Source organism: Megachile rotundata, chromosome 4 (genome assembly GCF_050947335.1).
Source record: "Megachile rotundata isolate GNS110a chromosome 4, iyMegRotu1, whole genome shotgun sequence".
Taxonomy (NCBI): Eukaryota; Metazoa; Arthropoda; class Insecta; order Hymenoptera; family Megachilidae; genus Megachile; species Megachile rotundata.
In genome coordinates this window covers 13,919,136-13,944,607 of record NC_134986.1, presented here as the reverse complement: position 1 = coordinate 13,944,607, position 25,472 = coordinate 13,919,136, and the positions used below count along the sequence as shown (strand labels likewise).

General features: G+C 42.2%; 1 protein-coding gene and 1 long non-coding RNA gene across 14 annotated transcripts in view; one reads left to right on the top strand and one right to left on the bottom strand.

The window, feature by feature from the left end:
• Nucleotides 1–24,489, bottom strand: part of ttk (zinc finger and BTB domain-containing protein ttk) — a 66,781-nt gene extending 42,292 nt beyond the window's left edge. For 2 of the 12 annotated variants that reach the window (XR_013037798.1, XM_076530407.1), the window contains exons 1-3: nucleotides 22,341–22,693; nucleotides 2,219–2,605; nucleotides 1,121–1,874 (exon numbers count right to left, since the gene is read on the bottom strand). Coding sequence is in view for 10 of the 12 variants with exons in the window: in XM_076530407.1 (XP_076386522.1) it covers nucleotides 1,121–1,874; nucleotides 2,219–2,437 (973 nt within the window). In the remaining 2 variants the exon portion in view is untranslated. Of the gene's footprint in view, nucleotides 1–1,120; nucleotides 1,875–2,218; nucleotides 2,606–10,445; nucleotides 10,596–20,812; nucleotides 21,075–21,155; nucleotides 21,672–21,741; nucleotides 22,307–22,340; nucleotides 22,694–23,950 lie in introns of those variants that run through there. The other 10 variants (XR_013037799.1, XM_076530409.1, XM_012286986.2 and 7 more) reach the window with 9 other exon arrangements.
• On the top strand, nucleotides 12,137–19,495 carry LOC143264240 (uncharacterized). Of its 2 annotated transcripts, XR_013037806.1 has the most exons (4): nucleotides 12,137–13,740; nucleotides 13,841–13,930; nucleotides 14,030–15,400; nucleotides 16,218–19,495. It is a non-coding gene; the product is annotated as an uncharacterized LOC143264240 (long non-coding RNA). The 2 variants fall into 2 exon arrangements; XR_013037805.1 differs by having other exon boundaries at nucleotides 14,030–19,495.
• Nucleotides 24,490–25,472: the final 983 nt, after the last annotated feature.

The following is a 25,472-nucleotide window of genomic DNA, read 5'->3' as shown; positions in this document are numbered from 1 at the left end:
GAGTACGGCTATAAATTGTACAGTAAATCTAGAATGTCTACCCGACGTCGACAAAGTCACTCTACGATATCAATCCCATGCAGAACTCGTTCTGCAAATACCAAAGAAAGTTTCACTTCCATGTTGATTATGATAAATAAAATTACATAAATCAGTTGCATTACCAAAGCTGGATAATCAAGTATAACTGCTAATGATGTCCATGAAATATGAACTACCACGGTTCTCAACCTTCTCAACATCTCCCTAAAGATTCAATAATTTTTCACTAATTTTAAACAAATTTCCACATGTTCTCTACTACATTCTTAACATTGAAAGTAAAATTATTATACTGTACAAATTATCCAGCTGATATGTAAACCACTGATCTGCATTTTAGTTTTCAACTTTCTTAAGACTGTTGCATATTTAGCAACACAGTGCATCCGATTAACATTACAATATTTATATTTTAATATCCATGAATATTGTCACTGTACTACCATTTGTAAAATACATATAATTAACAAAATGGTCTGAAACCGAATCGATGCACTGCAGGTGTGCTGTTAAGTGAGCGTTTTTTATACTCAAACACTTTCGCTACCATGTCACACGTGTGACTCTGTAAGATTCACGCCCTAGTATCATATACTTTAACACTTGGTTTGATGGTATGTGTCTAAGCCATATGTAACACTTCAAATCATGAGTGTCTGTTACATGGATCGTGGACATGTTTCTTACAAGGGCTCTCGTGACCTTCGAAACACAGATTTCTATTCAGATCAAGATTTCTACTAACAACTATAAAGTATGTCAAAAGTAATGAGTAAACTGCGGATGTTAGAACCTTTCATGGCACGAAGAATGTGACATAGATCATATAGAAATTGTTACACTTATCTGTTACAAATATTTGTACATAAAATGTAACACAATAATTAATTCGTGATGACGCCATGGATAAGCTACGTAGAGCTAGTGTGACATTCAATGTGTTAATACATTCTTGAGCTTCAAACGTACATTGTCCGCTTATTTTTTAAAGAGTGTACCAAAATACTGACATCAATTGTTTGAACGAAATCGGTGTTTCAAAGGTTGTTTAAAAGGAACGCGTTAAACGCGAGCTAACCTTGGGCAGAGGTACTAGGCGTAGGTTCCGGTTCCCGTTTCACGCGGGGTGTGATCGACTCGGGTGTATCGGTGCCGTTCTCCGTCGGTTCATCCTTCCTCGACGACGACAAGGACGATGCAGCCGCGTTGTTTCCCGTCGATGACGAATTCCCCACATTGTTGCTGCTGACGTTGTTACTACTCGCGGAACCGGTGTTGTTCCCGCTTCTGCCGCCGCCGTTACCGCTGCCTTCGCTCTGAAAGTCGATACTCATCTTCATTTCCATCATCTCGGGCGATCCCTGAACCAGATCGGTCCCCGAGCAAGACTGCAGCTCCTGTCCGCTGATCTCGCCGATCGGTGTGTCTGACGAACCGCTTAGCTTCCTCGGTCTACCCCGTTTCCTCTTTGGCGCGGATAAGGCCGAACCGAGCAGAGGATGACTCGACATATGATGCATCCTCTTCTGCGAGACGTGGTGGTGAGGCCCGATTTGGTTTATTCTATGTAGATTCGGTGGCGGTGGAGGTACTGTGTTTTGATTGCCAAGCAACGAAGAGGTAATACTAGGCAAGTCACACTTGTCCTCGTTTACCTCGGTTAAGCCCTTTATCCTGAGAGACTCAGCGACTCTCAAGAAGGCGGTTAGCCTATCCTGGTCGACGCTCACCTCCCCGCGATACATGAAATCCAACAGGCTGCGCATGTCCACGTAGGGAACATCTTTCAGAATGACTATCGGGTGCTTGTCGGGGTGGCCGACGAAAAGGGCCTGCAAAAAAATTCGAGAAAAGGGAGAACGGTAAGAAAACGATTTATGAATTATTAATACGCGTCATGAATTAATTTATCGGTTATGAATTATTGATTATGTCCTAGAACGTGATTCGCTTCGCAGCAGAAGCGGATATGGGTGCTTCCCTTCGCCGAGGAAAATGTCTTTGTATTTCGAGGATTAGCAAATGTAAATCTTTAGAAAGTTCTCAAATACTCAAATCCCTAAATTTCTACAAATGTCTCGAATCCCTTAATTACCCAAATTAATTGCGAACGTTTAAAGTAGTAAGATCAAACAAGAGGGGTATGTTCTAAGTATAATCGGAGGGTGGTTAATACCTGAAAGTATGGGCTACACGCCGACAGCACCATTTTGTGTGCCCTGAGTAGCTGACCCTCGACAGCCAGCGTAACGTCGACGAACGACTCGTCATGGAGCAGTTGGTCGAAAACGGAGAGTAGATTACTTTGATGATTGTTCCAGCGCAGACAAAACCTCTGCGACGCCATCGCTTCGCTTCTCAGATCCGCCAAGTTACCGTTAATGTCCGCTAACATCAGATCTAGTGTTGATCTTTTTATTGGTATTGCTGCTGCCGCCTCGTCGTCGTTTCTTCTCGTCTTTCTCGACGAAGCCGCTTGCTCTTACACGTGCTCCTGTTCGTACTCGTGCTCGTGCTCTCTTCTTCATCGGCCACAGTTTATCATATCCTTCCTTCTCGTGATCTGACAAACAAACGGGATAATCGTTAATAAAAAATCGGTATGCAAACAACCGTGTTCTTATTTCATCGCTTGATCACTACACGATCGGTGATATCGGTAGTGTGAATTTATGTAGACTAATAATTTATGTCTATCACAAATTATTGATAGGATGTCGTTAATTATAATGGGGTTGACATGGGGAGAACGTAATTTTATCATCATCTTCTTGAAACTTCAAACCTGACAGTTTGTTATATATTTTATTAGAGCTTCATGTTTGTACTGTGGATATAACTTGAAGATCCTAATTTCAAACAGGAGTTAGATGTTACTCGGTTATTCTGCTGGAGTATAATCCTGAGTTAGACCTCCCAAGTTCCCAAGTGTCCACATTTTTAAATTCCAAAATATCCAAGTTTCTAGATGTCCAAATCTCTGAATCCTGAAACCATCAGATTATCCCAAATGCTCAAGTGTCTAAATTCGCAAATGTATAAATTTCCAAATAGCCAAGTAAAAAGAATCTCCACCACTGGTATAAACCAGGAGAGACAACTCTCGAGCGAACGGTAAAAGTTGCTTTTCTTACATCGCTTTCCCCGGGGAAAGGTAGCATACTGGCCGGTGTATCCAAGCGGTTTGGAAACGCAGACAGATTTTTTGATCGCGTCACGTAACGAATTCCGCCCTTCGACCGAGCGAGAAAAGTCCCTAGTTGCATGCTCTCGGCGAAACAAACGTTGCGTACGTGACCGTGATTGGACCGGCGAAGGGGTGAGGAGAGAATTACATAAAAGGCACGAACCGAGCGAGTCGCCTATTCGCCCAACCTACGTCCTCCAGGGTCGTACACCCACGTTCATACCTCGTGCGTGTCGTCTCGCGGGCTTATATGGACGATTATGCATGCGAGCGTTATCGTATACATATATATGTACATATACGTGGAACACGCGTTTAGAGGACTCTCTCTCTGGTACCAGGACGACGAATATCGTTTCCAAGAAATTTTCCTACACGGACAGGAAATCTGGCAGTGTTTTCATCGTAGTCGCTCGAATCAGCAGTTAATGACGCGATTCCTCGGTTTTTACTATGAATCATCACGGTGTATGAGCAATTTAGACTCTCGTAAGCGTAATTTGAGTACTTGGTTCCCGGCTAGAGCCGCTGTTATCGATGATGTTATCGATAATATCGTTAAGACATCCTTATGACGAATGTGCGGCTGACGTGGAGTACTGCGACTAACTTAATCGTTCAAATCTAATTAGATTCTCTTCGAGTTATTTGTACAACCATAAAACTTAACCTAACCTCAGATAATTCTTGTTAAAACTAACTTAAATTAAATTTAATCATAACTTATTACTTTATGCTGACATGATTCAAGTCTGTTCTAAAAGTACATAACTATGATCTAATCTAACTTAAACTTACGTAACTCTGATCTAACCTAACCTTACTTACATGACTTTAATCTAACCTAACTTGATCTTATATAACTCTGATTTAACCTAACCTATACTTATATAAGTCTGATCTAACCTAACCTTACTTACATGACTTTAATCCAACCAAACTTGATCTTATATAACTCTGATTTAACCTAACCTACACTTATATAAGTCTGATCTAACCTAACCTTACTTAAATGACTTTAATCTAACCTAACTTGATCTTACATAACTCTGATTTAACCTAACCTACACATACATAACTCTGATTTGACCTAACCTAAACTTATACAACTCTAATGTAACTTGAGATGAAGTTACATAATCTAACCTAACATATACTTACATAACTCTTATCTAACTTGATGTAAACTTAACCTTGATGTAACCTAACCTAAACTTGCAAAGTTCTGATCTGACCTAACCTAAAGTTACATAACCTCAACTTGACGTAAACATAACCTTGTAACCTGACGTAAACTTACATAACCTTGATCAAACCTAACACAAAGCTGCATAACTCTGAACTAACCTAACCCTAACATAACCTCATTTAACTCAATCCTAAACACTTCAACATATAAAATTATGAAACTTGAACACCTAAAAATGAAAATATTTTAAACTAAATATCCACCACATTGCGCAAAGGCCGCAGTTTCTTATAGTGGCACTTTTTGTAGAAGAAAATTCTACAATACATCAGATTGTACTCATTGAGATACCCTAACAAGTTACATTAAACAGGAAGATACAAGAAAGAAAGCATATTCACAGTCATCCAATCTTGATCACAACGAAGACGAGAATGAGCTACCATTGGTTGCGATACGGTGGATTACTCATTCAATGACGGTACAAGTATCCGCGATATTGCAAAACAAAGCGGTTGCCATGTGGCGACGCTACTTGCGTCCGTAATACAAGCACCGATGAATTATTTGCACAACGTTCCCGTTGCTTTTCGCTTGGGAATCCCTCAAAGGCTGTAATGACCAGATTAAGTGCTCGTTGAAAGGGATCGGGGATATCCCTGTGCCGCGATGCGTGCTGCGATTAAGGGCGGGAGATTTGAAATTGATACGTTCGGTCATTAGGGAGATACGTGATGTGGGAATTTGGGAAGTTGGAAATTCGGTGGTGCGGTAGTTTGAAAGTTTGGGGATTTGAGGAGAGGGGGAATTTATGGATGTGGGAATTTAGAATTTTGGGCCTTTGGGAATTTAGGGATATGGTGATTTAGAATTTTGAGGATTTGGGAATTTAGAATTTTGGTCCTTTGGGAATTTAGGGATATGGTGATTTAGAATTTTGAGGATTTGGAAATTTAGAATTTTGGGCCTTCGGGAATTTAGGGATATGGTGATTTAGAATTTTGAGGATTTGGGAATTCAGAATTTTGGGCCTTTGGGAATTTAGGGATATGGTGATTTAGAATTTTGAGGATTTGGGAATTTAGAATATTGGACCTTTGGGAATTTAGGGATATGGTAATTTAGAATTTTGAGGATTTGGAAATTTAGAATTTTGGGCCTTTGGGAATTTAGGAATATGGTGATTTAGAATTTTGAGGATTTGGGAATTTAGGGATATGGTGATTTAGAATTTTGAGGATTTAGAAATTTAGAATTTTGGGCCTTTGGGAATTTAGGGATATGGTAATTTAGAATTTTGAGGATTTGGAAATTTAGAATTTTGGGCCTTTGGGAATTTAGGAATATGGTAATTTAGAATTTTGAGGATTTGGAAATTTAGAATTTTGGGCCTTTGGGAATTTAGGGATATGGTGATTTAGAATTTTGAGGATTTGGAAATTTAGAATTTTGGGCCTTCGGGAATTTAGGGATATGGTGATTTAGAATTTTGAGGATTTAGGAATTTAAAAATTTGGGAATACACAAATTCCTAATCTTCCAATTCCTAACTTCGTCAGCATGGGAATTTGGAATTTTCAACCTTGCAAAATTAAAACTTTAGAAATTCGATGAAGTGGTTATCAGGAACTTTAGAACTACGTAAGACTACAATTTACAATTAGAGAAATATGGAAGTATCAAATGTTGAACTCTCCAAAATACTAAATTTGACAAACTATTACAAACTGAAGCAACCCACAAAGGGACGAGAATAAACATCTTCGCCTTGAAGAGCGATCTTTGGACCACGACATTAAACAAAGGGGAAAAAAGCGTAGAAGGAAAAGAACGGGATCAGGACTTGAAATTTCATGAAGGCGGAGGAGGAAAAAGCGACGAAGAAAAGAGAGAGGATCCTGGGTGATCGGGTCCTACACGTAACAGAGGGAAGAGGTCGACGGGTCGGGCCAAGGGAATCAATAGCATTTTCTACGCATTCGGATCGATAGCAGGTTCCGTTGGTTTCGCGCGCAAATCTCGATACACGCGTTGCATACGTGCATACATAATGCCCGTTGCACACACACGAGTGTTCGCGGTATTCGTAGGTATATATTCGATATATAAACGCGGGATGGATGTCTGTACACGACCTTGCACGACCTTGTTAATACCCTGAGTGAATGGTTTTCACGGTGAATGGCACGTCATCATGGTGCGATACACGGCGTGCTACATAAACGATAGGGATCGGACTGGAATCGAGCGGCGATCGAGAATTTCTGAAATGTCGTGGCGGGAGAGTTTCGATGCTCGCTTCCTTCTTTCGACATCGCGACAGACCGACTTCAACCTCGATAAATGGATTACGTAATCAAGTCGTGCAAACCGCTTGATTAAATCGGTCGTAGAAAAGTGGAGGAGAATCGTTCGCGCGAACTATGGGGCCTGATGACGATATATCGATCGGATCGCTCTTTTGAATGTCACTTTTCTGAACTATAAATTGTAACCCCTTGCAGTATTTTGATGAGCGAATGCGCTTACGGTTTGGTTGCGACAAATCTTGCTTGAATACATTTCAATTTGAAGTACAATTATCATTTGTATTGTCAAAGAGGACTTAATATAAAATAGTCACATTCTGACTTTCTTTCTTTAATGATTTTAATATTATTTTAGTTAATAGTTACTTTTGATTGAGGCACATGACAAACTGATATAGCAAGGGGTTAAATTGTGGGTTGGGTCGTCGCTCGCTATATCGCTGTGTTTATTATATCGCGATTATGTAATGAGATCTATTTCAAAATTTGATTTAATTTAATTTGGGCTGGATTCAGTTGTCAAATTTAGTGGATTTGCAAAATATTCAAGTTTCCAAATTTTGTAGTCTTTGAACTTCGAAATTCCAAAGTCCCTAAGATCCCAAATCCATAAATTCCCCAATTCCTAAGTTCCCAAATCTCCAAATTCCCCAGATCCCTAAGTTCCCAAATTCCTAAATCCCTAAATTCCCCAAATTTCTCGAATTCCGAAATCTCCCAATTTTCATATTCCAAAATCTCTAAATTCCCCAAATTTCAAAATCCCCAAATTCCCCAAATACCCCAAAATCCCTAAATTTTCCAAATTCCCCAAATACCCCAAAATCCCTAAATTTTCCAAATTCCCCAAATACCCCAAAATACCTAAATTTTCAAATCCCAAATACCCCAAAATCCCTAAATTTTCCAAATTCCCCAAATTTCCCAAAATCCCTAAATTTCCCAAATTCCCCAAATACCCCAAAATCCCTAAATTTTCAAATCCCAAAAACCCCAAAATCCTTAAATTTCCCAAATTCCCCAAATACCCCAAAATCCCTAAATTTTCAAATCCTAAATACCCCAAAATCCCTAAATTTTCAAATCCCAAATACCAAATCTCTCAACTCCAAAATCTGCCATTAAACTACTTCCTCCACCACCTCGCGTTATATCGCCAAATCCAAAACATACAAAACTACATCCACCCTAATCTCGACCTACTTACGCCAATGCCTCTCTGATCGATCACAGGAAAAACGAATTGAAAAAGAGTAGGAAAACGTTGGTTTCGCATAATTAACGACGATTACGACATACATACATACGCAAGCAGGAAAGAAACAAAGCAGACGTTATAATCGCAGTAAGCGTTTTTTTTTTCTACTCCAAAACATGTTCTGACCCCATGACGACAACTGTGTAGTCACCTCGAAAGATAGTAATTTACGCATAGAGTTCATTAAAGGTTCTATGAATTACTGTTTATTCTAAGAGTATATATTATCTAACTACGATTGCGTAAAGTGATTCTATTGAATCAGCTGGATCGATCGTTTTACGATCGTGGTACTAATATTTGCGGTAAACAATGTTTCACGGATATTTTTCTGTGTTCACTGAACAGGTGTACAGTTATGAGAAAAATCGTTAACGTTATTTGTTATTTTTTGTGTGGGTAGTCAAAGTATGGTCTGATAAATTTTGATCAATTTATTGAATTGTACTGAAGTGGATGTAGATAAGAACATTACCTTTGGACAATTATCATTTGTTTGATAATTATTAATTATACCAAAAGATGTCATTTTTCTTTCATTTCTTGTGTGAAGTATTTTAAAGCACTTCGAATAATTCATTTTATGGGACATATTGACAAATTTCATAATTAACAAACTATGTAATTGAAAACATCTTGTAATAGCCATTATGCTCTCACAATATCGTAAACATGCAATAACGAATTTGCATAATGAAACATATTTTTCATCTTTTTATCAGAAGCCTGGTAGAGTATTGAATAAAGATCCTCCACATGTTTTTGCCCGGTCATCAATTTGAAAACCGTATAAACTCGATGATAATATTCTCGCACAAAAAGCGTAATTGTTTTAACGGTTAGAGTAGAAAAGCCCCATAAGCGAGTGAAGCAAGGTATCCGTGGAACAGGTGGCAAAAAATTAGTCGAACGTATTCGATGAAGCGTGGTGGAAAGTTAGGCGAGGAAGCGAACCGAGCGAACAGACGCAAATGAAGACCATGACAGTGTACACAATTGCGTTCCTCGAAAGGTATAACAGCCATCATCGAGTCACCTCTTGATTATATTTGTTTAGTCGCGCGGATACTGCTCCGTGGATCGTGTTCGACCAGTTTTCGAGCAGACACGAAAAAACCTGGGCCTTCTAAAGCGTATCCGGCGCAAAATAAAAGTCGCGTATTCATAGTGGTGCACCGATCGAAGCGTCATCGTTGTCGCCTCGAATATGCTATTCAGCCGATCGACAATAGAGGCCGCGTGACGATCGTACACGTTCGAACGGCTCCGTTCGTATAATTAAGCTGTTAATTACTTCCTATGCGCGCGTATCATTCCTCTCGTTGAAGGTATCGAGCGTAAGCCGATCTACTCTAATACCGATTAACGAACGGTTTCGCTCTGATAACGGGAAATCGTGAAATTCGTAAAATAGGAAGCAGGAAAGCGAATCGCGCGGATCTAACGAGGGTACAGCTCGTTCGATCACGCGTACGACCGTCAGCTAACTACGATAAACCTCGATTAAACGATATTTACGACTTCTGTATCGAATCGAGTTACGCGACTGTAACCGGCTAGATAGACGCGCCTCTATGTTCCAACTTCGTTGATAAGCGCTCGTGTAACGATTATGAGTCAACCCTGGGCAACTTCGATGGGCAACGTACAAATTTACATCTTTTCATTTTCATATTTACACTTTTCTTCATGTCTCAATCTCTACATTTGAAAACTTGAAAATTTGTATCACCCAGTCTATGTTCAAAAATTTCTGCATTTCTAAACTTGTAATTTCTCAGTGTGTATATTCAGAAATTTGTAAATTTTTAAACTTATAATTGTCCAGCGGCTATACCTATAAATTTGTAAATTTCTAAATTTGTAATTATCTAGCGCCTATACTTAAAACTTTGTAATTTCTCAGCGCTTGTATTTGAAAATTTAGAAAACTATAAATCTAACAATCTAAGAACCCAACAAATTAAAAATCTAACAATTTAACATCCTAACATCCTAACACCCTAACATCCTAACACCCTAACATCTTAACATCCTAACAATCTAACATCCTAGCAATCTAACAATCTAAGAATCCAACAAATTAAAAATCTAAAAATCTATCAATTTAACATCCTAACATCCTAACACCCTAACATCTTAACATCCTAACAGCCTAACATCCTAACAATCTAACAATCTAACATCCTAACAATCTAACATCCTAGCAATCTAACAACCTAAAAATCCAGAAATCTAAAACTCTAAAAATCTAAAAATCTAACAAAAAACCCTAAAAATCCAGAAATTCAAAAACTTGAATATTCAGCACCCCTGAGCACGCACGGGTGCCCATAAGCTCCTCGGCGAGCAGTTATCTGTCCATCACTGAGCACGATGAAAGCGAGCAACAACGCGCAAAACATACAGATATAAAACACACACACACACGCGTACGAAGATACAAGTACATAGACACACATAGTCGGTTTATCCTGCGCGTGTACCGCTCGACCAAGGTACTTTGTCGTCCCGTTATATTCCCTTAACCATCACGGTCACCAGCATTATCCATCGGCATCGTCACCACTGACTTCTCCATTCGACATCGCCGTCGCAACCGGCGACCCCATTGTTCCTAGGCTAACGCGCCTATGTATATTCATCGTATCTACCAGCCAACTAACGATGCAAACAAAAACTGTCGCCCCTGACGAACGCATATTCAAGATGCACGCACACATACGCTGTATATCTTGCGTCGTAAAACGCTTGGTGATAACTACGGCAGTCTCGTTATATTGCCACGTGTTTTACGAGGGAGTTGGTAATTGAGGGAGCAGTGTAGTTGATTATTTGGAAGTTTATATTTCTGTACTTCGAGTTCGGAGAATTTGCGACTTGGTAAATTAGAGATTGAATTATTTCGAGGGGCAGGAATTCTTGATATGAAGGCTTTTGAATTTGAAACTTTGGAACATTTGAGCTTCGTGAAGATTGAAACTTTGTCAACATCTTTGAAGCTAATATCGAAAATGGACTTGGTGAAATTTGCGAAATGCGTTATGCGCGTTGCATATCCCGTGGTTGCAGGTACGTGCCCGTGTCGCATAAAGCATCGTCACCCAACGTGCATATGACCCCGAAACGTTTGCCCGACGAAAGAATACGCGTTGGGCCGAAAGAATGGAGGGTAAGAGAGCCAGAGAGGTCGGACTTGGTGGCCGACACGGGACACCACTTCTGGGCACGCGTGCTCGGTCGCAATTTGTGTTGTAAACAGGAGATGTGGGCCATCATCATCGACGACACCGAGACGCGTTATAGGTTAACTAAGCGTGCGTGTGCGTTCGCGAGAGCGACCCATAGTCGCAAACAGCGCAGCTATAATAGAACGTACACGCACGCAGGCACGCCTGTTGCTCACACACGTGCGTCGAGGGTATTCGTATGCGTGTCACGCACACGCGTGCGCTACATTCTCGTCGGGACGCACACGTCCTTAAAGCGAGGATACGATTGTGTACGTGTACGCGCGTGTGTGTATGTCGTGTACGCGACTCGCTCCTCTCATGGCCACGCATTGCGTAATCAGCACCAGCGGCAGAGTCACGCCGAGGTACAAAACGAACGACAAAGCGCGGCAAATACCGCTGCGTTTCGAGAGTCTGAAATCCTCGCTCGTCCTCCCTGTCTCTCTCTCTTTCCATCTCTCTCTCTTTCTCCCTCGTTCCCATTCCCCCTCGACTTCGCTCTTTCTCTTTCTCGGTCCTTCTACCTCCTCCTCCTCGTCCTCCTCCTCGTGCCTTTTACTGTTTCGACGCTTCCGCGTATAGAGGATACGGGCAGATACAGTCTGGCTAGTAAGAGCTGTACAGCACAGGGAATGGGGGACTTCTTTAGGGAAAATGATTCGGGGGAAAGTTTGGGGCGATATCAACCTAAATGATCTCTATCTAGATAGCGAAAATCTGACCACATTCGAATTTCGGATTTTGTTATTGAATTTTAGAAAGCTAGAAATTTAAGAATTTACTAATTTGAATGTCTAGAATTTCAGAAATTATTTAGACATTTGAAGGTTTGAGAATTTATGGATTTGAACATTTCAGAATTTACGAACATTGTTCATTTAAAAATTTATAAATTTTACAATTTGAAAACTAGAGGTTTGAGAATATAAACATTTAGAAGTTTAAACGTTTGAGCATTTTTTAACTAGAAATTGAAGTTTGTACAAGTGAGGTTTCTTTTTCCTATATCGCCATTTTCCTCAGGAAATCACGCTCTATTCATTATCTCCCACATCTCTCAAAAAAGATCATCCTAATCCACAATGCCTCCTACATCATTTTCCCTGATGGAAGCCTTCTCCCTTAGACCAAAATTTTGACCTGGATGGTCAAACTTTTGACCTCACAAAAATCAGGCATTCGGACTCTTTCACCACTCATCGTAATTTTTATTAAGTGTCTATAGAAAGCACATGGAACATATAGACCGAAATTAGGACAAGGTTGTTCTTTTTAACGAAGCTTCTTTTTGGTCACTATTATTGATCGTATTTGATCGACTTCATTGAACAAACTCTTTTAATGGACCATGAAATGTAGTACAAAAGTGCAACTCCAGAATTGATTTTCTAAGGATTTGGAAGTGTAGTGCTATTCTTATATACTATCTCATTGTGCAACTATACTATACTATTATTAGATGTTATGATACTATACTAGTGCTAGACTGGTAGGACGTTATGATGGTATACTACTATTTAATTATGTGATTATGCAGATATATTAGTATTCTGTGGTACTATAAAATTTCATTATATAACATGTTACTGTGCTACTATGCTACTATACTATTTCATCATATGACTAATATGCTACTGTACTATGCTGTATTATATGCTGTTTCATGTACTATGTACTATAGAACTATGAATATCACGTTGCTATAACGTAATTTACTACAGCTTTAAAATTAAAAATCAATTGCAGTGTAAATCGAAGTGTACTTTATGTACCTATTCAGTGATACACCGGTACCCGTTACGTTTTGCGGCATTCAGATAAAAATGTAGGTATACATGTTCCTATACGGACTGTACAACACGCGTCGCATGCACGGCTAACCAGAGGTGTCTAGGTGCGCACCACGTGATCCATTAATAGCATTTAAAAAACGGCAAGTTTTTATCCTAGGATTATTCTCGCCGTGGCCAGGCAACAGATACGTATCGATAGAGAAACATTCTGCTGAGTCATCGCTCAAGGATGTACGTGTCAGTCGACAAAATCGTTTCTGCGGGAATTCTGCAGCCCGTCACGGTGCACCGTCGTGACACGCCGAGATATTTTTCCGTTTTTCTCCATCCGCGGCCGTCTCGCTCCTGATAATATGCCGCACCGCGAACGGATCCGCAAACAACGCCGACGTTCGACCGAGTTTTATCGCGGAGCTTTGTAAGTCTGCAGAATTTGAACGCTCGCGAGGAGCGCCGAAAGAAAAATTGCGAAAGAACAAGAGGAGAGAGAGAGAAAAGGAGAGAAAGGAGCGAGCAGAAACAGTCGAAGGAAGTATTGGTATTGGTCGGTCTAGAATAAGGGTTGCTTCATCGATCGACCGAATTTTAATGGTGGATCGAGGTCGAAGCCAACCGAGTGTGCAACCAGCGAACAAAATGGCTAGATAAACGGATTAAAGACGGGTCGATGTAGAAAAGGCGCGAATATTCCAACTTGGGGATAATTAATCTCTAGATACAGAGATTACGGTATTATACTTTTATTTTCTGACGCAAAAATAAACCTTCCAACAAATATTCTTTTCAGATCTTCCGATAAATATTCTTTTTTCATGTTTGAAAATTTCAGGTTTGACTCGTTAGTGGATGTTTTGAATTAATTTAATTAACTGTAAAATTGTTGGTAATCAGAATTGATATACTAATGTACTAATTGAAGGTAATTATAAAGATTAGAGACAGTAATCATGCATTTATTAATGTGTCTCATTAATTCTTTGAAATGAGAGGCATGTAATTACATTATCAATATCTGTAGGAATATTGCATAGTGATAAGGAGTATGCAGTTTTTATGGCACCAGCTGTTTGAAGCGTTCAACTATGTTTTTCTTTTTTGAATATACTATTCAAGAATTTTATAATGAAATGACTCAATATACCAGGGGTATTTGATACAATCGATTAATTACCAAAGTCTGTGTCAAAAAGAATGACTGAATTAATTAAAGAACTAGATGCTTCTTGGTGTGAACAAATTTTCTGACAAGTACGTAGAAGGACGTACAAATTCACTTATTTCTAAAATGAATATACGAGTAAAATTGCAGTTCACCCTACGCTAGTAAGACGATCAAAACGAAAGTAAGAGGTGGTTTCCTTGAAATTAATTCCTTCGGAATACATCATTTGAAAAAGTCTGGAGCCTAGTGTTAAATTCACCGAAACCTGTTAATTCGAAAGGTCAGAGAAATCTCTTTACACATCACCCCGAGGCATCGATAATGGAAGTCCACGAACAAAACGGCGAAAAGAAAAAAAAAGTGGAGTGAGCGGACAGGTTGGGTTTGCAATAATCAATATCGTTAGCCATGAAACGGTTCGAAGCGAGTGGCAGGACGGATTACGATTCGGGGTAAAGTTATCCGGCAGACAACAGTGTAGCATCAGCCAGCAGCGGTAGCAGCAGATTTCCCTCGGCCGGTGGTGTGATATAATTCGGGAGTGTTTCAAATCGAGCGAGGCAAGCGTGCGCTCGGATATCTGTCCCTTGTCGCACCTCCTCCCACTGGGGGAGTGCCAGGATGTGCTTGGAACGATGAACGCACTCTCGCGGTTCACACATTCCCGGATTGCGCGCGCGTGTGCGAGCGTGTGCGCGCGAGAAGAGCACGCGTACACGCGCGACAGAGTTTGTCGGCATCGAGCACAGGTACGGTTCATTCCGTTAGGTGTAGTGGAAGCACCAGGTACGAAGTTAACGGAGAATTTCGCGGCAAAGGGGAAGAGGGATTGGCTACCGAGGAACGTGTCCCACATTTTAGAGCCTTCGTGGAGAAATACTCGCAACATTTCTGATTCGTTGCTTCGTCTCCGTCGTTCGAAACACACCACGCACGGATACACGGATTTTCGGTTTGTTTGTCGACCGAATGGAAAGTCACGCCTACTTTTGCATATTCGAACACGGATTCATAGGGAAATAATAAAACGATCGCTGCAGCAAAAATACGTGTGAAACGTACGCTATAACGCGTCGATGAATAATGCGGCCTTATTAGCATAATTAGAGCCTGAAACGTTTCGAAAGCACCGGCCTAATTCGGAAACGTATGCGACTTAGGACATTTATAATTACTAGACATCACTACCAAGGACATTCCAATCTAGGGATATTTCAATGACATTAGGTATAACATTAGGAATTAAGGAATACTGAAATCTTCGAATATTAGGTCTAGGGATATTGGAATTTAGATAGTTGTATCTAGGGATATTTTAATCAAGATAATTTTCTGATAAACGTAGAGATAGTTGTATCTAGGGATATTTTAATCGAGATAATTTTCTGATAAACGTAGAGATAGTTGTATCTAGGGATATTTTAATCAAGATAATTTTCTCATAGACGTAGAGATAGTTTTATCTAGGGATATTTTAATCGAGATAATTGTCTGATGAACGTAGAGATAATTGTATCTAGGGAAATTTTAATCAAGATAATTGTCTGATAAACATAAATATAATTGTATCTCACAATTGATCTAAAAATATTCTAACTTTGACAATATCGAAATCTAGGGACATTCGAGATTTATCTGTATCTACAACTAAGCATATTCTAAAGTTGAGGTAAAATAAAGGGATAAGGAATAAAGTTGACTAAAACCTAGAGATATTTGATAACTGCAAAGTATTGGTATCTGAAGGTAGTCAGGTTGAGAGATATTGGAAATCAATATTCAAAATCTAGGAACATTGACCTAAAAATCTAGGAATAATAGATGTTTAGAAATATAGAGATCGTGGGATCTTGTAGAAACCTTGAGGGAATAGAAATCTGTAGATACAAGGTGTTATAGAAATCTTATAATATGAAATATTGTAGGTAATATCGAGATCCAAGGATATAGACCTAAAGAATTTATGATTCAAAATTTATATAGACGTAAAAAATGTATAAATCTATGCACTATAATTATAAAGTTTCTTTAAAATATAATATAGAAAATTTGAACAAAGTGTCGAGGCGTTTTTGAAATAATGAAACCGATAAAGAGTTTCGAACGAGGTTCGTCGAGTGGAAAAACGTCGTCAACCCTAAAAGAATATCGTGCTCCGCCACCCAGGATTCCGAGACGTTGAATCTCGGCTCTGAAGAGCTTGCTCTTTTGCCCCTCTCAGACATGTGACCACCACAGACAAGAACCGAGCGTACACACAGCCAAGTCTGACTCGTGAGCCACTCTCACGCACTCACGCGTGGCACTCACAGACAGGTCGGCCATCTTTCTTTCTGTTAGCTTGCACCCTACCCCTCCTACCCGGCAACGCGCCCTCCTACACCTCCTCAACCTCGTACCTACCCCTCTCTGACGCTCCTCGCCCTCACGACCACCACCCTTCCGCCGACAACGACGGCCGACCTCGCCGCGCGCATTGGCGTCCACCCTACATTTTTTCACAGTCGAACATTCTTGATTCCTCAGACTTCTTTCTCTAAACATCGTATCCGATCGCATGGTAGACGGCTGTTCGAATAATTGCGAAAACCTCCACGCGAAAAAAACAACGGGACAGTTTACGACAGGAAAAATAAAAATTAACGACCGACGAACGGGAAAGAAGCGCTACTTTGAAAAACCTAACCGACGTGCTAACTGAATATTCGGGGGATTTCGTGACGTACGTGCTTACGTTCTTATTATATTTATCCTTGATCCACGTATTTCATTTTGGTATCAGCGGGAAATTAATAAACTCACGTTAATCGGAACTGTGTTATTTTGTGCATAAAAGTGGTCGACCCTGCATCGTGCTGCCTGGCTTTTCAGCGATTTCCTACGCAACGTTCCGTTCCCATAGAGCGATTAAATCTATGCACCGTTGCCGACCCTCCGTTAAACACGATCGCCCCTCGATGCGCGCATTGCTGCGCTGCGATCACCCCTGTCCTGTCTGCTTTCACTAAATTCTGCTCCCAGTTCTCATGAAAAGTTAACTCTGAAGGATTCACAGGTGTTTCGAAATGACCTTCTGCGGGTTTAAACAGGAACCATTTATCCTGTGCACGCGATGGACAATATTGTACTGTAATATACCTGGTTGGTTCTCTGAAATTTTCGAATCCCACGATTTCGACGCTTTTATATTTTAAGTTTTTTAATTTTTCAAAATAAAAATTTAAGTACTGACACTATTTAATTTTTCAATTTTTAAACTTCATTAATTTTGAGACTACTTTAAGACTTCACAATTTAATTCTGATATTTTTGGTCATAAAAATTTCCGGTTCAAAATTCAGGAATGTTGAAATTAAGAATTTGATGACCTTTGTATTTAAAAATAAAAATAAATGGCTCGTAAAGGTTTTCGAAATTGTCTCCCAGAGAACAAAACCGTGATCTAGAAAAAGATAATATTATTCGATTCCACGGATGGTGAGTACCCACAGAAAGTTGACTCATCGTGAGAAAGAAAATCGTTCGGACTCGATCGACATCAGCGATCTCCCAGGATTGACTAATAATTTGCAAGTAACTCGTTATTCAATGCGACCTCCGTTTTTCAAGCAAGCAGTCACCACGAGAAACGTGGCAACCTCGGTTGACGTACAGTGTCGTGCAAACGTATTACGTGCCTCCACGATACTAGACACAGGTGTAACTAGGGCGCGAAGCTGAACACCCATTTCACGATATAGCTGCATGGTGTTATGAAAACAGGTGCAGCTATACCCAATTCTTGTTTCACGGCGTCTAGTTTCGACGGACCGGCTTCGTTGTTGACACACCAGCCCCGGTGAATCATTCCCAAGGATAAAAGAAATTCGGACAAAAGAAGGCCGTCAGAAATATATCCTTCGGAACGGTACCCCTCCCCCGGGGATCTGTTATTGCATTGTCGAGTAATCAGCACCCCCCTGACAAACAGTCGTGACGTGTACCGATAGATAATGAAACACACAGAGGGTAAAGTATTCGTCATTACCGAGTAAAATCATGCGTTCAAAATGACGTCATCGGAAGTTATTCATAACGATTAAATTATCGAGCAGAATTAAATCCTGTTTTCTAACCGTAGCCCCCGCTTTGTTTCTTGTTTACCGACGATGCTGACAAATTTACGAAAAATGTTTGACACCGTATCTGTCTGAAAATCAAAACTGCAACGACTTGGCAAAAGTGCAAACTGCTGTCGGAGTCCGACATTCTTGTAATGGATATATCCTGACGACCACACAGTCGTAATCCACACACGTAATAAAAGGAACAACGGATGGGGAGTACAGGGAGAGGCAGCACGTTGCACAGTCATCACCGTTACACGAATGCGCAGGCGCACGCACTTTAGATAGTACATACGATTTTTACCCGTAAAATAGAAGTATGTAATTCATAGCGACTCTGGAGAATAACCTGTAAAAGATTATACTACGAACATCAACGATTGAAGATATAATTAAAAATCACGTTCGATTGATAAACTTCCATATTTTCCGATCAGAGATTATGGGCAACTTGTTACGATACTCTAACCTCGTTCGCGAGAGAAATTTTCAATCGATTAAAAATATATATAAGACAAATGAGTTATAGATAAGAATTCAGGAAATTTTTCCTTATCTCGAGAAATATTTCTATTTTAATCTTCTGTTATACGCAAGATTTTGACACGAAACACTGCCATGGATAATGAGGCGCAGCAGCAGAAATCTATGTTATCGGCCAACGAGCGGAAGCGCGGGAAATTTGAATGGGGGAATGCGTAATTCCATTGTTTGCCTATTCATCAGGATTAATCGACAAATGATACTTGTCACACTAATAAATTAGTCAAATATTAGCATGACAAGGGATCCCTAGGCACCGAGCTATTTAGTCGAACCCTCCCTATTCTACACGCACGGCCACCATCATCACCACTATAATCGACGCTTCAACCCCTCGCGGGTACCACGATAAAATCGTCACGCTACTTTAATCAGGAACCCGCAGGAAGTCCCATGTAAGTTCTCAACGAAACACACGTGGGTACGAATATGTTGAGCTTCAGTGCACAAGCCTGCACTTGTCGCTGGTACGCAGGTTATATCACTATTTTTCAAACGCATCTGTGATTCGTAATAAATTTTTTGATACAATGTCGCAGTTACTGTCCTTGAATAATTTATAAATTTCTTCCTCGAACCTGTCTTAAATAACCTTTAATTGCGAAATGCGATATTTTATCCTGACGAAAAAAACTAATATACATTGAATAACATTAATATTTCATTATTTCACAAAAACCTAATTAGCTTTTAAGTAAAATAAATGTAACTCTCAATATTATTCTCGCCTTACTTTCTCAATTTATTTATAAATTTGTTAATATTTTTCTGGATTCTATCGTGAGATAAAATGAACAGAATATTAAGGGATAATATTTTTCTGTATAATAATGGATTGTTAGAATTTTAAATTGAATTTCGTGAAACAAAGGTGAATTGAGTAACGAGCTAAAACATTATTCAAAATGGAGTAATGTAGACCAGCAGGAACAGCACGTGTCCGAACCACGTGGCTGTTAGGTTATTTCACTTGGCAGGAGGTCGATAGACGAACGCGTTTTTTTGTCGAATTTTCCACATTACACGGCTAAAAATTCTTGTAGCAGTTGTGATACGATAAAGAAGTAGAAACTCGAAGAAAGATACGAATTAAGCGTGTAACTATAAATTCATGTCGACCAGCGAATGTACATCTCTGATGTGACGAAGAAAAATGCCTAATAACTATATGGCGCAAAATGTCGTAAACCGAGTCCAATCTTTGTCCAAGTATGCCTATATCTCAAAGATAACAACGAATCCCTGTTTAAGATAACTACACTCGTCGGCTAACGGTAAATCTGCACTTTGAATTCTTGCACCAAGTACAGAATATTCAGGGTTTGAATACGAAAGACGTAGTTTGCAATAAATCACGAGATTTAGCAAAAGGAGTATACGAAATTATAAACACTCACAATTCTTTTATATTTAAATGAAGGGATCAGACGTTAATTTTTTTCTCCTATGGAAATTACTGGAAAATTTATTTGCTCAAGCAGGAGATTTGTTATCTAGTTTCGAAAACAATTTCTAAAAATTAATATTTGATGAGTGAATACCGATGGTGATAATGCTCATTGATAACATATTGGAAAAGTAAATAGTAAACACGGAGCGGATTTTCATTATAAATAACTATCAAATACATGTTAATTTGTTACTACTTGAGAATGTATAAACTATAAAGTGAAATTTAGTAAATGAATATTTTAAGACGCAAAAAGGAAACAATAAAAAATGTTCGTAAACGAGTGATGCAAATCCGCGGTCATGTATTTATAACAGAGCATTTCTCGCGAAACCACAATGCAATGCAAAAATTGTTTTCGACATAATTTACTGCACTCGATATTCAGAAGCGTTGTTTCTATCGAAACTGGTCAAAAAGTACACGCTACTGCTTGAATAACTAACTGCCCTAGTAATGAGCTACCATTAAGGAAAATAAAATCGTCTGTTAAAATATGCAATGTTTCGAGCCGATAAAAACAAATTATACACAACGCACCCGTGTTACACTGATCTACACGTCACTGTATATTCCACTATTCACACAGTTGTTCCAAAACGATAAACCTCTTTCTTCGATTACGAACATTTGACACAAGTAACCTTCCCTTCTTTCTTTTTTTTTTTTTTGAAAATATTTTTTTCCCCCAAAGGTCACCTCGATCCAACACACGTTACATAATTTTCCACTACAATGTAGGAACTAAGAGATTAGTTAACGCGCGCGCGGTGACACTGCCGACCGAAAGGCACGTTCTGACACGTGCTCGTGCTCGAGGCTGCGGTACTGATCCGATCTCGCGCGTTTGCAAAGACGAGTAAGGTATGTGTACACAACTCACCTGTTATGGTACGTGGTAACGATTGTAACGCGAGTCGAAGGCTACATTAGCCGAATAGGAAAAATATGAGACGACCGTGTCGGGCCGGGGGAAAACGGCGAAGAGGAAGCGAACACGAATCGACGGCAACAATGACGCTCCCTCACGAGGGAAGGAACTGCACGGGCACACTGGGGAACAAGCGGCTCAATGAACACAACAAGGGGGAGGATGGTCGGCGGATGGACGAACGAACGAACGAACGAACGACTCGAGTCGAGTCGAGTCAGCCTCGACACCCCGGGGCGTATCGGCGCCTATGGGCAGCGCCATATCCGACCGCGACACACGTTCGACGGAGAGAGAAAAAGCGAGTCAGAGAGAGAAGGGGAATAGAGAGGGACGAAGTGCACGAGGAAGACGGAGCGATGCCGAGAGACGAGGGAAAGAGGAGGGAGAGAAGATTTACGCAACCCTCTCTCGGCTGAGCGAAAATCCACGTCGAGAGGCACGCTGTCGTCGATGCGTCGATAAGCCACGTAGTATCCTCTTTACACGCGCTTCACTTTTTTTCCTCGATGTTTTTCCAAGAAACTGTGAAACTAACCTCTCTCTCCTTTTAACCCGCTAAACGTTCACTCGCTCTCTCGCTTGCGCTCACGACGTTAACCCTTGGCTACGTATACACGGTATCACACGATGGCCGTACACGCGCACACGTACAACACGATCGTGACCGCGTATAAACATACGAAGCACCAGCGCGAACACACTTGATCCGAGTTATACACTACACAGTAACTACGACGAACGATGACGATGACGGCAGCAACGATGACGACGGAACACACGACACGGAACGGAACGGATCGTGAAACTCGGATCGGAGAACAAGGGGGCGAGTAGAGAGAGATAGCGCGAGGTGAAAGATATAGGTGTAGGGGTGAAGAGGGAGAAAGTGGGCGAGAGAGAGAGAAAGAAGCGTCCTCTCCTCCGCACTGGTAATATCGATTCGTAGGGTAGGCTCGATGGCAACGACCCTACCTGGTTTGACGAAACGAGCTCGAAGCGCACCGTACATTTTTCAGCTTATCGACACCGCCCGGTTTTCCCCGATGACACCCGAGCCCCGGTAACTATAGACTCGTTTCGATCTAATACACGGTTCGTCCGGTAAATTGACACTATGGCACCACGTCGACTTACCTTGGCATCCTGGGATGCGGCTGATTCGACGACGGGGTGAGAGCCTCTCCACCGAGGACGTGCGACTTCGTCCGTGCAGCGCTAGGACGCCATGTCATCAAGTCGAGGCGCGGACTCGGGGCAAATCGCGCATATACACACCGATAGAGAGAGAGGCGCACGAACACCACGTAGCTGACCAACCCGCTGCCTGCCGTGCTGAGAATTCCTGCTGCGCCACCGAACGGCCGTCACGGAACCTCGCCTACGCCCGCCTAGCGCCACGACCGTGCTTTCCGTCCGTGGTACCCTTCACCGCTTCGTAACGCTCGCGACACCCGCCCGTTTGCGCGCCCTCGTTCAACCGAACCACCGAAGCCGAGCCGTCGAGCCGCGCACAACGGCACAACCTCCCGCGATCCTGCCACCGCCACCGCCACCGATCCTCCCCACTACACCCTTCACCCTCTCCTTCGATCCCCCACCTTCTCACCCTTCTCGTCACGCACACCTCCCTTCCCTCGCTCCGCGACACCCTCTACTCCCTCGCGCCATCCTGCGCGTTTCGTCCTTCTCGTTTCCCCTCTCTCGCGATCCACCTTCCTCGTCTCTTTCCTGCTGCTCCCGTTGCGTCCGTCTCGCTCCCGTCGATTCTCCCACTCTCTCCTTAACCCGCAAGGAACGAATCGCCCGACGTCTTTCTCTTTCCTTCCAACCGTCCTCGTCTCTCTCCTTATCTCCTTCGAAACCTAACAAACGCATTCTCTCGATTCGTCTTCCTCTTTCTTGCTCCTCCACCCTCGATCACCCTCCGAAAAGGGCACTTATTTTCGCCCCTTTGTTCTCACGCTTGTGACCAACTTCTCCCTCTTTTCTACCTTTCCTTAAACTTGCCACCTTCCCCTGCCCTGCGTGCACGCCCTCGTTCCTCGGGCTTCTTTCGCGAACACACCCTCTCCCTCCCCTACCTCCTGGCTACTTCTTACGTCGCGTTACTGCGCACTCGTTCTGCCGAACGGAGCCACGAGCTCGCGCGACTACTTACTTTACTCGCTAACTTGTTACCCATTGACGACGTTATGCTCGGTTCCAGCGGTTGCGACAGCCGCTTATCGCTTCGAGTATTATTTCGATAAAGGAAAATGCGGGTTAAAGGGGCACCGAGTCTGCGTTCGAGTTTTTAAAATAGAGTCGTACGGATTACGTTAACTCGCGTCGCGATATCGCGTTTATCCTTCTTACGGTCTTCTTTATTTCGTATTTTCCCGCTGATTATACGCTTTTAAATATCTTGGCAAACGTATTCGCTGTTCGCATCGCGCGACAGGAGGGGATGACAACACGGTTTACCCCTTTCAACGGGACAAATAGGAATACGATTTAGAATTATTTCGGGGATGATCGAACGGAAATGTACGTAGAAAGGGGTTGAACGTCGTAAGAATCGAAAAGAAATTCGCTTATGTGCCAAGACGTCTGCGGAGGAGTTATACACGCAACCACGATTCGCGTCTGCGCACTTTTTTCCGTGCGGACTCGCCAAGCGGCCGCCGTAAGATAGAGCGAGACGGCCGACTCTCCGCCACGAGGCCGTTTCTCAACTTCTGAGCTGCAAATGTACAAGTACCAACCACATTTGCGTATCCTGGTAGTAGTTTGTCGCTGCTTCGGCTTCCGCTTCGTTCCTCGAGCCTCGACCGCGTATCCGTGGGTAAAGAATCCGTGCGTCGTCACGTTGCCATGGAAATAAACGCACCTTCGTCCGATTTCCTCGTTGTATCAACGTGTGTTGGTTGCGTGTCGTCACCGGAATCGTTGCGCTACGCTGACGGCACCTTGACACGTTTACCCCGACACGCGTATTCTACACCGTCGCAATAATGTCGAAACGACTTCATTATCGTCGCTCTTATTACGCGTCGCTTCGCTATCTCTCCGTCGATACGATCGATTCCGGGCAACGAGGAGATCGAATCAACGGATCGTTTCCCGCGCTTTTATTCGAACGCCCTTAAAGTAAAACGAGTGTACGTATACGAGTGACTAAAAACATGAATGAAGAAAATTTGGCCGGTACTCGAACGAAAGAAGAAAACGCGCGTGCACAAGGTAACGCGTATCCGACACGAGGGTTGGTTGGAAGTAATGCGCGGGGTGCTGCCGCGGAAGGATCCCCACGGATCTTTTCGGTCGACTGATAAAAAGGCTTGGAAGCTGCCTTGTCGCGATGGACGAGGCGTATACGGACAAAAAAAGTCGCTGGAAGGGGAAGCTCCGGAGAGTCTGAGAGAGCCGAGCAGGGGAGAACGGAGCACGCGGGAACGGAGGGATCATCTGTCGGTGGCGGAGCTGGGGTGGGGGCGGTAGGCACGGCACGGCGCGGCGGGGACGGTACCGGGGACGGGGTAAAGAGGTAGAGACATACACGTATAGACAAACGTGGGTCGGGGTAAAGGGGAGCTATCGCCGCCGTCACCGCCACCGCCGCCGCCGTCGCCGACGCCGCCACGATCATTTGACTCTGCTCGCTACCGCCGCCACCGCCACCGCCGCCACCGACGCCGTAGCCGTCGTCGTCGTCGTCGCGATCATTCGATTCCTCTGCATGCTGCCGCCACCGCTACCGCCACTGTCACCACCACCGTCGACGCCACCGCTGCCGCTTCTGTTTCTGCGTTTGCCGTTCTGCTGTCCTTGGTTTCGCTCTAGCAAAACTAACGCGCTAGTTCTGCTACGTCGACTCCGCGCCGTTTGGAGAAACTCGGTTGGCTCTCCTACCGCTCGCGCGCGCCCACGGCCAGGGCTGTATCGCTCGGGGCTGCGCCGTCCATTCTAATCTTACGACCTCCCTACTCTCCTCTCGGCGAACGTGTATCGAGAGAGATCTACGATCGATTTCGGTTATCTCTCGAAACAAGAGCGTACTATATAAATGACACCTATCGCGACTGTTTTTTTCTTAACCGATATACCTTATCTTATCAGAAATCACGGTTTTCCCTTAATTTACAACGTCCATACGCCTACGTACGAGCGAGTTAATGAAATTCGAACGATTAAAAGAAAGGGAAATCATCGTCCCCGTTTTTTTTTTACGACGCCGAAGACTATTTGTTAGGCTGGCGAATGCGCAATCTCATGAATAAACAGGGT